Below are 12,786 nucleotides of genomic sequence, written 5' to 3'. Positions count from 1 at the left end.
TAGTGTTTACAGCTAGACGAGTATTTCTTGTGAAAGTTTGGCGAGGGGGGGCCATAGATTGAAGCTCAGTTGAACACTTTCCATGAAAATAACGATACATCAGAGACAAACTCGCAACATCTCTTCTGTGAGATAGAGGTTGCAAGGAGGAGAAAAGGACATCTCCTACGAGGCTACGAAGTCTATTTTGAACTTTATCAAGGCAGGACAAGTCCTTTCTAGCAGCTCCTGCCCAGATGTGGCAACAGTATTCCATCCTTGGACGTACCTGGCTCTTATATAGATAGAGAATAGCATCAGCAGTGAGATATCTACCGGATCGATAGAAAGATCCCACCATTTTTCCAGCTTCAACCAAGTATTAATGAAAAGGGGTCGAATACTTTTGCAACATCCATATTTTTATTTTTGTGAATAAATTTATTTATATTATCAAGCACTAATTACTTTTTATTATTTTTTGTTGAAAACTATACAGTTTAATCGAACTTAGTCGTTAAAGAAGGTTTTAAAGATTATTGAACTATCCATTCAAAAAAATAAGACAATTTTGGTAGGGGTCGAATACTTTTGCACACAACTGTATATATACATACACATGTATATATATATATATATACACACATGTATATATATATATATATATATATACACACATGTATATATATATACACACACATGTATATATATATAAATACACATGTATATATATATAAATACACATGTATATATATATATATACACATGTATATATATATATATACACATGTATATATATATATATACACATGTATATACACACATGTATATATATATATATACACACGTGTATATATATATACACACGTGTATATATATATACACACGTGTATATATATACACACGTGTATATATATACACACGTGTATATATATACACACGTGTATATATATACACACGTGTATATATATACACGCGTGTATATATATACACGCGTGTATATATATACACGCGTGTATATATATACACACGTGTATATATATACACACGTGTATATATATACACACGTGTATATATATACACACGTGTATATATATACACGCGTGTATATATATACACGCGTGTATATATATACACGCGTGTATATATATACACGCGTGTATATATATATATATACATATATTAGTGGATGTATATATATCATGTAATATTAATCGAATATTTATTAAAATGAAAAGTAAGAGAAGTAAATCGAATTAACAATTTCGGGTTTGTTTTATTATACACATAGATTCGAAGAAAAACTATCAAAAAATAAAAAATGGCGCCAGACTTCGTTTAGAATGTGGCAAGTTCGGGAAATTGACTTAAAACTAAATACATATTGAAAATACTCTTAGAAACCCACCGAATATATGTCACCCTATGTCACGCTAACATATATTGAATGGATTTCATTTGTATTTTTCGCATATACCGATAGACACTATGTTTTTCTAACTGATTACACGTTTTAAGTGAGTAAAAAACACTAAAAACTTGTCGAGATAGGTAGAAGAGTAACTTATCTTGCCTTTGATAATGTTTATTTGTTATATATTTTTGACAGTTTTTTCGAATCTATGTGCATAGTAAAACAACCCCAAAATGTCTATTATATTTATAAATAATAAATGTAAAAGTTTTAAAAACAAAACTCAAATGTATTATAAACATAAAATAATTGTGTCCATACTTTTAAAAAAGTCAAATTTATTCAAATGTGCCCTGAATAAAGTTTTATGGTCTTCCTTCTTTTTATTTCCATTCATTCCTTTTTTTTTAAGTAGAAAATGTTTTCAATCAAATCAGAACCTGATATGCCCTCTTCAAGTATTCACATGTAGGTGTGAAATCACCAAAACCCATGAGAATGGCTTGTTTATGATCCTTTTAAACCAACCAATTCTAATATAAGCCAAAACTAACTGACAAAAGTTCAGACTGACACACTCAACTTGTTACTACTGAATCTTCATAAGAAAAATTACTAAGGAACACCAGAACATCAGCCCAAGAGAAACTAATTCCTACTACCAGCAACAAAGGTTAGTGCCATACACATTAACATTTTCGTTTCTTTAAAATGCCCAAGTGGAAAAATAGTTATTAAAGTAGGCGAAAATATATTTAAGCCTGGGAAAATGTGCACGTTTCCTATATTGGGTTTACACTGTTTTCTTAACGATGGCAATGTCAAGTCTTTCTTTATGAAATTGAAATATTTTATTTTGGTGGTAGGGAGACTTAAAAATATATTTAGATAAATAAATGTGTGCTAAGAAACGTTAATAATTATCTAAAATTTACATAGAAAGAATAAACGTTATTCTGTTAGTCAATGGCTCTATTCTGTTGGAAATGGGTGATAATCTTAAATCAAATATATATGAGAAACTGATTCCCCACTTTAATTCCTAAAATAATTTTCTCATTATAACAATTTTTCAAGATATTCTTATTTACAAATTTACCAATTGTTCATCAAATTATTTTATATTAAATTAGTATTAAAATTATTCTTTAAATTTCTGATACGATTTTAAAACTGTTTAAACTTTTGAATGTAATGAGTTTATTCTTTTTAATATTAAACATAGAACTAATTTAAACAGAAAAATATGTGAGAGCCAAAGTATATTTTTCGATTTGGTTTCATTATTAACGTTTTTGCTTCATCATTGCTAAGAAAATACTACAAAATTAATAGAGAAATAAAAATGCAAAGATATAGATTAGGCACCGCCAAAAATGGCCGCAAAATCAAGTTGTTGTTGTTTTTTAAAACTAAATTACATTTATTAAAATCCATTATTTCTGAGTAACTTTTTTTTTCCAGAAAGATAAAACCCTGAATTTTATCATATAGAAAACAGAATAATGTAAAACTTTTTCTACTATTTTTAATTAAATTTTAAATGTTAAATTTTCCCAAAAAGTTAACAATTGACATTTTTTGTCTTGCACAAAAAACGTACTTAAATATTTAAAAAAAAAAAAGGTTTTTGAAATAATTAATTTATTTATTTATTGTCTAACTAAGATTTAGGATGATTTTCTAAGAGAATATGCAAAAATATTATAATATAAGTACCTGAATTTCAAATAATTCCACTTATTCATATAGGTAACCAGATATCTCGCGTCGATGTAGAGTTTATATCGACTCTGTTTACGTTTTGCGTTTGATAAGAAAACTATGGAAGACCAAACAGGCCAAAAACACTTGTTTTTCAGTGACGAAAATTTCAATGTATTATTAAGCTGAGGCTGGCCAGTACCAGATGGGTGACCATTTGTATGAGTTTGGTTTTTAATGTGTATGTGTGTGGGGGCCAGGCTCCCCAAAATGGGGGGGGGGGCAATTTAAAGCAGAATAAAAAAAATTATTTCAGTGCATTTGGTCCACCGTAGTCGAAAGGCGGCAAACGTTTTCAAACGGGATCGAAAAAAAGGATGCTATTTTTAACACAAAGGGCACAATATTTATTGAATTTTTTTTTTTTGTATCGATTATTCAAAGCATGCCCTGTTTAATAATGGTCATGCATTATTCGGCTCGCTAAAAAAAAATTGTTAATTTATTTATCAAAAATTTTAAAATGGCATTTTTCGTATAAATATTAAAAAAATTTTTTTTTTGTTTTGCTTAGCTTAAATTAATTATTTTACTTAACATATTCACCGAATTTCACACTTCAAAACTCAAAAGCGGGATAATTAAACACAATCGAAGTTCTGATATTCAGACGTCAAAATAAGGTATGCAAACAATTTTTTTTTTTTTTTTTTTTTTTTAATCTATAATTCTGTCCCTTACAACAACACAATATGTTTTGTTCAGTTTCAGATGATTATTTTAAGCATATTTGTTCCCACTTCAAAACAAGGGGGGGTTTTGTAAGCAAAAAAAAAAAATATATATAAATATCGTTTATGAAAAATAAGTACACTGTTATAAAGTTCATTCTTCTAATAATCGCTGAAAATTTCGTATTGATCGGATAATTACCTGATTTTTGGTAGATTTTTAAAAAGACGGTCCGTCAAAAAGTACTGACCTGCCCCCCCAGTTTTGGCGGTGCCTAATATAGATGTTAACATCTTCAACATATGAAATTTTTCTTTAATTTTCAATTTGGCATTTTTGAGGGGCCTTTTTTTTACAGCAAAAGAGAGGCTTCATTTTAGAATTTGGCCTTTTTTTCTTAAAAATATATTTAACAAAATATTTTTACTTATTTACTTTTGTTTTAAAACCGATAATTGATTTTTCTAAGTGTTCGTTTTCTACCGAGCTGGATAACTTTTTAGTATTTTAACTTATTTTAAAGCTTTTATTTAGTTACGTGAGAACACGAGAAAATATCCGACATTTCACATTTTTAAAACTATTTTGGAGGTTTTAATAGGAAATTTACGTGATTTTGGGGCTTGTTTTACAAGCAACACAGATTCAAAAATGTCTCAAATATATAATAAATAAATATTAGCAAGGGTAATATAAGTTACTCTTCTACATAGCTGGATAAGTTATAGTGTTTGTACTTAATGTAAAATAATAAACGTGTTTTAATTTTTAACTACTCTGTACTTGTTATGAATATGTTAATAATGAAATGAAATGAATAAGAAATGTTTTTTTTTTTTAACTATACTGTAGTTTTACATGAGATTATACAAAAGATACAGTAAAAATTGAATTTCATCGTCCTTTTTCTGCATAATGACAAAAAAAAAAACAAGAAACTGTTTTTCGTTTTATTTTAAAAAATGAATGAAACAAATGTTACCAAAGGCAAGCTGTTACGTTTTTACCTTACTAGATAATTTTTTTTCGGTTTTTAATTTATTTATTTACATTTTTTAATATTACTTTTATTCTTAACTAAAAACAGACATTAAAATTGCTTTGTTTGATATTCTGGAAGATTATATTATTTTTTAGTTGTTTCATTTGATTCTGTTTGTTTTATTTTTCATTTGATTGTTTTGTTTTGGTAATTATGCAGAGAAAAGACCATGAAACTCAATATTTATGGTATCTTGTATTTATTAAAATGTAATGTGAAACAAAAAAAAAATTTCTTAATTATTTTATTTTATTATTAAGATATTCATAACAAGTACAGAATATTTACAAATTAAAATTATTAGTTGTTATTATCAGCTGTTGTTTTTTGCTTGCTAGATTGTACAGTCAACTCGCTAAATTTCGTTTCGCTAAAATTTGCGTTTCCTTCAATTTTTTACATCCGTTTGTGGCTGTCATCTTGCGTACGACTTTAGTGAAGATGACCATTCCTTGTATTTTTCTATAACATTCCTTAAATAAGGAAATACTTTGAAAAATATTTACTTATTAGTTTAATTAGTTTTAAGGTTTGTTTTACAATACAAAGAGATTTGAAAAGGTGCAAAAAATAAAATATACAACAAATAAATGTTCCTATTGGCTATAAAAGTTAATTGAATCATTTATTGGTGTTTTAAAGTAGTTTGAAAGACTCTTTCCCCCCCGTAAGTTTCTATTTTATGGGGGAGGGGGTAGTGACGGGTCTCGCTCTCTAAGTATATATGTATTTTTAGGGATAGGCATCTAAGATTTTATGGGGGGGGGTATCTCACCTTTTGTGGTACTATTACGGAACAACACAAAAGGTGCTTATGCAGAGAAATAGCGTGCTATTTTTAAAAATAGTATTTAAATTTTTTTTCAGAATATTTACGTGAATTTTAAAATGAAGAGAATTAAGGAGAGTGGTGCGGCATTCCGTAAAAAGCAAAAAACAAAAGAAGAGGAAGAAAACAAGAATAAAGGCACGCTGTTGAAATTCATCAAAAAGACTTCTATGGCCGAAATGGCGGAAACAAAAGTCGAAAATCTTGCTGAAACCGAAGATGAAGTTAACGTTGATACTGTTACTTTGGAAGTCGACATTGCCCGCGTTGATACATCAACAACTGCCAATGATGATGCGCGTGAAGTTGAAGAATTGGAAAGGCAATCACTGGTTGTCGCGACCGATTTTACAGATGTTGGTCTATGGCCTATTGAGATTAGTCATGAAATTCATGCTATGCTTGTTCGGCAGGGATCTGCCGCTGTGCAGCACCCTGATCATGAATTCAAGGAAATAGTGCGACCAGGGACAAAAACAAAAGAAAGCTAACAAAACACTGGTTCTATCAGGTATTGCGGAACGGTGAGAAAAGTTTGCGAACTTGGATGGTGTATTCTCCTGCCAGAGAAGCCTTATTTTGCTTCTGCTGCAGACTATTTTCAATTGGACTCTCGAGTTTTTCTGCTGATGTGGGTTTCAAGAATTGGTGGAAATTAAATCCAAAAGTACATGAACATGAAGCAAGCACATCTCATGCTCAGGCGTTTCTTGACTGGAAGGAGCTAGAGATCCGACTTGCTGAAGGAAAGGTAGTTGATAAAGTTGAGCAAAATATCATTGAGAAAGAAACAAAGAAGTGGCGAGAAATCCTAGCTAGATTGCTGGACATTATCAGATTTCTCGCCAAGCAGAATCTGGCGCTACGAGGTCACCGGGAAGACATCCATAATGATGAAAGGGGTCAAGAAAACAAAGGAAATTTCTTGGAATTGGTAAATCTATTGGCTAAATATGACCCTGTACTCCGTGAACATTTGGTTAAAGTTAACCTAGGGAAGAAATCCACTATTTCTTATCTGTCACCAGAAATTCAAAATGAGTTTGTGAGCATTTTAGCAAAGCAGGTCAGAAAGAAAATTATCGATCAGATAAAGAATAGAAAGTATTTTTGTATAATTTTTTATAGTACTCCCGATGTATCTCACAAGGACCAGATGAGTGAGGTGTTGCGCTACGTGAAAGTTGACAGAAATGAAGTGACGGTGGAGGAGTCATTTCTCCGCTTCATCGAAACAAAGGGTAAAAGCGCGGAGGACATTTCTGAACTCATTTTGAGAGAATTGGAGAATGATGAGATACAGATTGGTGACTGTATTGGCCAGGCATTTGACAATGCCGCTGTTATGGCAGGTCACCGATTGGGTGTGCAGAAACGAATCTCTGAAATCAACCCAAAAGCTCTATTTGTGCCATGCACAAACCATTCACTAAATCTGGCTTGTGTACATGCAGCTTCAGTAGCGGTTCACTCTGTTACATTTTTTGGCACACTGGACCGGTTATTCTTGTTCTTTTCTGCATCTACACATCACTGGGACGTCTTGATTCAGTTGACCGGTCTAAGTATCAAACGGACTGTGGATACTAGATGAAGTAGTCGAGCAGATGCTGTAGATGTTGTGATAAAAAAAATATTGGAAGTCGTCATTGCCCTGGAACAGCTCACAGAAGAAGGAGAAAATGCAACCACAAGATCAGATGCATCTTTAATTCTCAACTCGACACTATCGTTTCCGTTTCTTTTATTTATGAACTTTTGGAAAACTATTCTCCCAGAAATCAATGATGCCCAGAAATATCTTCAAAAAAAAGGGCTGGATCTGCAACAAAGTTCTGTCAGGCTGACGGTGTTGAAAGATTTCCTTCTTCAGAATAGAGAAAAGATAGTGGACACTGCAATAGACGAGTCCAAAAACACTCTGCTCTGAAATGGGGATAAGCATGGAACATCGTATTCGCAAAAAGAAACGAATGGATGGTGAAGGATTGACTGATGCAGCGCTGGGGTTTGATACTGAGTTGAGACGGGAAATGCTGTCTGTCATAGACAGATTGACTGAAGAAATATCTTGCAGATTTCAACAAGTTCACAATCTTGCAAATAAATACGCTTTTCTTATACCGTCAAATCTGCTTCATGATAATTATGATTGTCAGCTTGGTGGATTTGACGAAGATATAGAAAAAGAGAAATTCTTTGTTGAAAGGAAGCGGTTACAGTATGTTGTAAAAGCTTCAGAAAAAGACAAAATCGATGGACCTCTTGAACTTTTGAACTTTATACAAAGATACCAACTTGGGGATTCCGTCCCTAATATTGTGATCTTGCTGAGAATTTTCCTCACCAGAGCTATTAGCGTTGCTAGCTGTGAGCGCTCTTTCTCAAAACTGAAGCTCATAAAAAACTACTTTAGATCAGCAATGAGCCAGACAAGACTTACAGATTTGGCAATCCTCTCAATAGAGAGGGAACTTGTCGAGGAAGTGAATTTTGATAGTCATTGATAACTTTGCCGAAAAAAAGGCGCGAAAAATCTGTTTGTAAATTTTCAACCGACTTGATGCCTTGCGACAGTTCTCTCACAAAAAATGAATTTATAGCCTTATTTGCCATTCATAAATACATTTATTTAAAATATATTAAAACTATTTTTAAAAGAGTTGAAACGTTATTAACAACAACAAATTTCTGAAAACCGAGCGATTACACACACGGATTTAAAAAAGCACCGATACAAGACGTTTTTTCTCTTCGGAGGGCTCGACCTCTTAATAATAACATTATGAAGACAAAGAAAAGAAAACTACATCGGACTATTCTCTCCTTGATACATCCATGTTATTTGGCAAAAATTCGGACTTTAACAACATCAAAAAAGTAAATAAAAATGATTTTATCATTTCATAACATTTTCAGGTTTTCAAATGTTCTCATTTAAATTTATTATTATATTTGCTTGTGTAGCTAATTCAGTTAATTTAACATTTTTTTTATAATTTGAATTATAAGTTTTTGTTTTGAAAAAATATTTGGTTTCTTTTATTTGCGTACCCAGTCTTTATTTTATTAGTGGTTCAGAGGCTAGGGAATGAGGGTGGAGAGTTGTGTTTCGATTTCGATTCTAGCTCATGGCACCCAAGTCATATATTATTATTGAAAAGAAATTTCAATTATTATTATAATAATATTCAATTATTATTGAAAAGAAATTGTTAAATTAACTGGCTACATATACAATTACGTAGCCAGTTAGTTCAATTTAACAATTTCTTTTCAATAATAATAAGTATGTAAACATTAATCTGAAGGGAATTGTGTGAACATTAATCCGAAGAAAATTATATAATTGTTTTGAAAAATCTTTGGTCTTCTTTGACGAGTACTGTAATACGATGAAAATCTAGGATTAATAGCTGCAGTCCAGTCATTAGTCATTAGTTCCATGAAAATAAATATTTTGAGGGCTTTTGGAATTTTGAAGGTTAACAGATTATCAAATGCAGGGGGGGGGGGGGCAAATCTTACGATCGCCGCGGGCTGCAAAGACTGTTGCTGTTTAATTTTTCAACATTTTTCAGAACATGTAAAGCAACTGCTTTCTTTGAAAGGTTACATAGAGAATTTATGCAATTTAAAAAAATTGTTTTACAAATAAAAGTAATTTACATCGTATTTTGAGGTTATTCTCATTTTAGTTTTAGTGATAATTTAAAAATAATAAATATTTATAATTAGTACAAATAATAAAAAATTAAATTAAAAATTAAATTTAAAAGAATCGGTTTTGGAATCGTAAAATAGGGACACATTTTTCCGATTCCGATACCCCCAATACTTCAGATTTTTACAAACTTTCGGTATAAAATTTCAGATTTTTTGTTAGCTTTTATATATTTTTTCTATTTTCTATTTTTATCCTCTCAAAATGCCGCCCCTGACATGTGCTTCTGCTGCTCGTAAATAAGAAACACATTTTTCTGATTTTGATACCTCAAAAATTTCCGATTTTTTACAACTTTTTCAGTATAAAATGTCAGATTTTTTGTTAGATTTTGTTTATTTTTATTTATTTTTTTCTACTTTCTATTTTTACTCTCTCAAAATGCCGCCCCCTGACATATGCCGCTTGCTTGCCGCTCGCAAAATAGGGACACCTTTTTGCGATTCCAATAACTACAAAAGTTCCCATTTTTTACAACCTTTTCGATATAAATTTTCAGATTTTTTGTTAGCATTTTATTCGATTTTTCCCTTTTACCATCTCAAAATGCCACCCCCATACCGCCCCCCCCCCCGACGCTCAGAAAATAGGGACACATTTTTTCTGATTCCGATACCCCCCAAAATTCCGATTTTTTACAACCTTTTTGGTATAAAATTTCATATTTTTGTTAACTTTTGTTTATTTTTATTTATTTTTTCTACTTTCTATTTTTACCCTCTCAAAATGCCGCCCCCTCGGGTGTGCCCCCCCCCTAGCTACGCCAGTGACTACACATTAATAATATCTCACTTTTATCGCCTTTTTTTTTATCACTTTTATCGACTTTTTCTTTTCTTTTTTAAATAGCATTTTCCTTTTAAATGACGACGTTTTTACTGTTTATGAATATTAAAAGAAAAATAATTACTAAACATTTATTAATAAAAAAAATGGGTGCTAGTGCAAGTGCACTTATGATCCGCGCTATATTTTAAATCGTATTTCGAAGTTTAATTAAAGTTTAATGTTTTTTTTATTCAATTGTAAGGTTAAAGTAGAGAATAGGTACAAAACACCCACCCATGTTAAGAATGGCTTTTTAAATAATAACGTTATTTCAGCACGGATCAATAAGTGCACTAGCACCCATTTTTTTTTTATTAATAAATGTTTAGTAATTATTTTTCTTTTAATATTCATAAACAGTAAAAACGTCGTCATTTAAAAAGAAAATGCTATTTAAAAAAGAAAAGAAAAAGTCGATAAAAGTGACACAACACATAGTAAAAAAAAAAGTCGATAAAAGTGATTAAAAACAAAGGCGATAAAAGTGAGATATTATTAATAAATGTGTAGTAATTTCTTTTATTTCAATATTCATAAACAGTAAAACTTATAAAAAGTCGATAAAAATTCATGATCGTTTAGTTACTATGGCAACTAAAACATGTCCTGTCAGTGTTTTTTATGGTGTTCGGCAGGGAACTCAAATCGCGACCAGTACCGACCGAAATTACTTGAACATTACTGAATTATTAAAAAAAAAAAAAAAAAAAACTTTAATCGTGCTAGCAGGTGAAAAATTGTGGCCATCTTGTTTAAATCGAAACGGAAAATTACCCCTCTTTAGAACTCTGTGTCTTTCGATCGTTTTCATTAAATTCTACTCATCGATTTTTGTAATTTTTGGATATAATAATCTTAAAAATACGAGGAATACGTACATACCATTGTTTACATGTGAAATTCAGTATAACGATTTACGAAATTTCGTCCTAATAGTGTAGAAGCACCGAAAATGTCTCATACTCTGAGAATTGTATTTAATCGATGTAATAATCCGATTATTAATTAAAAATAAATAATAATCATTTTAGAAAGAGAAAACACGTGTGGTACGTCCAACCCTCGACTAAATTCCAAATATTTAGTGTTGGACAATTGAGTTCAATTAAATGGTATTTTGTCATCAAAATAGTATTTTAAAAATCTTTCTAGTTTAAACGCTACTTACCTTTATAATCTATCCTAAGGTAAATAAATAAAATAAAAATGTGTTTACCTTTGAACGGACGGAAGACTATGGCTTTATATTTAACCGGATATACCACAAAACCTCGACTAGGTTGGATGATCCCAGCTCCAATGTTGTCTATTGTTGTTACGGCGATAACAAAACCATATTTTCCTGTGCACGTCCCTTCCACTTCAGTAAACAGTTTCTTTTTCACTATATTCAATAAATTTGGCCCGAAATACCGAGGATGGAGTAAAATTTCATGTTCTAAAGAGACGTGATAAAACATTTTGATAGACCGCCAATACGTGAATGTGATCCAAACGCAGGCGGTGTCGTTTAAAACTAATACCACGTTAAATAAAGTTCCATCAATGGTCAAACTTTTAAAAAGTTCCTTGAATTTTTTGCACTTCGGAGAAAGTTACAATATTTTTTTCTAAATTTCAAACATAAATATTAATCGATATTATCTTTATGTTTCGTTTGGAATAAATACGATTAACTTGCATATATTGTTTAAATTTTACTGAATTTAATTTCTATTATAAGGCTTTCACATAAGAAAATGCCAAGATAGTCCAAATAAAATATTAGTTAGTGATTGTTTAGAATTCGCCTTATATTTAAAACTAGCCTGGGTGCCCGCTGCCCGGCGTTGATGACTTTCGAAAAAAGCGACCCTTCCCTGTAGAAAAGTGCCCATTTGAGGGTGAAGGAATGTTTTTAGCCAATTTTTTCATATTTGTCGTCTGAAGAGTCGAACTTCAAAATGATACCGATCTTGTGAAAATCTGTCGTCTCTGTCGAAAGTTTTAGGCATACATACATACATAAATACATACATACATACATACATACATACATACATACATACATACACACATTTAAATAGACAGGTGAGATTTATATTATAGATGATGGATCAAGGAGATTGAAAAAACCGGGGCGAGAAAGTACTAATTAGACCTCCACTGGATGAGTGCAAAGAAGACTGGAACCTTGAGAAAAGACCAATGTTCGTTGCCAGTGAGAAATCAATGACAAACGGCTTTTGTAATAACGCATATTCATTTGCAAAGGTTATCAGAAGTGCTGGAGAGTACTAGATATCTAGGGAGACTTGTTGTCACCCAGTCTACAGACAGCTCTTATTGTCAATATGTAATCTCTGATGATGACCTGTGTGAATAATAATAATAATAATAATAATAATAATAATAATATGAGAAAGATAAAAACAGGAAAAAAGGCATAGCCATGGCATGGATTGATTACAAGAAAGCATACAACAGAATCCCACAAACATGGATAATTAATGCCTAAGAATGTACAAGATATCTGACAAGGTTATTGATATTAT

At 31.1% G+C, this 12,786-nt stretch overlaps 1 protein-coding gene across 1 annotated transcript in view; it reads right to left on the bottom strand.

The window, feature by feature from the left end:
• LOC145248768 (DNA-directed RNA polymerase II subunit RPB7) overlaps positions 1–11,763 on the bottom strand; it is a 26,740-nt gene extending 14,977 nt beyond the window's left edge. The window contains exon 1 of the mRNA XM_080110419.1: positions 11,469–11,763. Within this exon, the coding sequence (XP_079966545.1) occupies positions 11,469–11,712 (244 nt within the window). The 5' untranslated portion in view covers positions 11,713–11,763. The remainder of the gene's footprint in view (positions 1–11,468) is intronic.
• Positions 11,764–12,786: the final 1,023 nt, after the last annotated feature.

The sequence above is a fragment of the Euprymna scolopes genome, chromosome 1, assembly GCF_053919585.1.
Source record: "Euprymna scolopes isolate OS-2025 chromosome 1, ASM5391958v1, whole genome shotgun sequence".
In the NCBI taxonomy this organism is placed as follows: Eukaryota; Metazoa; Mollusca; class Cephalopoda; order Sepiida; family Sepiolidae; genus Euprymna; species Euprymna scolopes.
The sequence above is the reverse complement of the archived record's forward strand: the minus strand, read 5'-3'. Positions and strand labels throughout refer to the sequence as shown.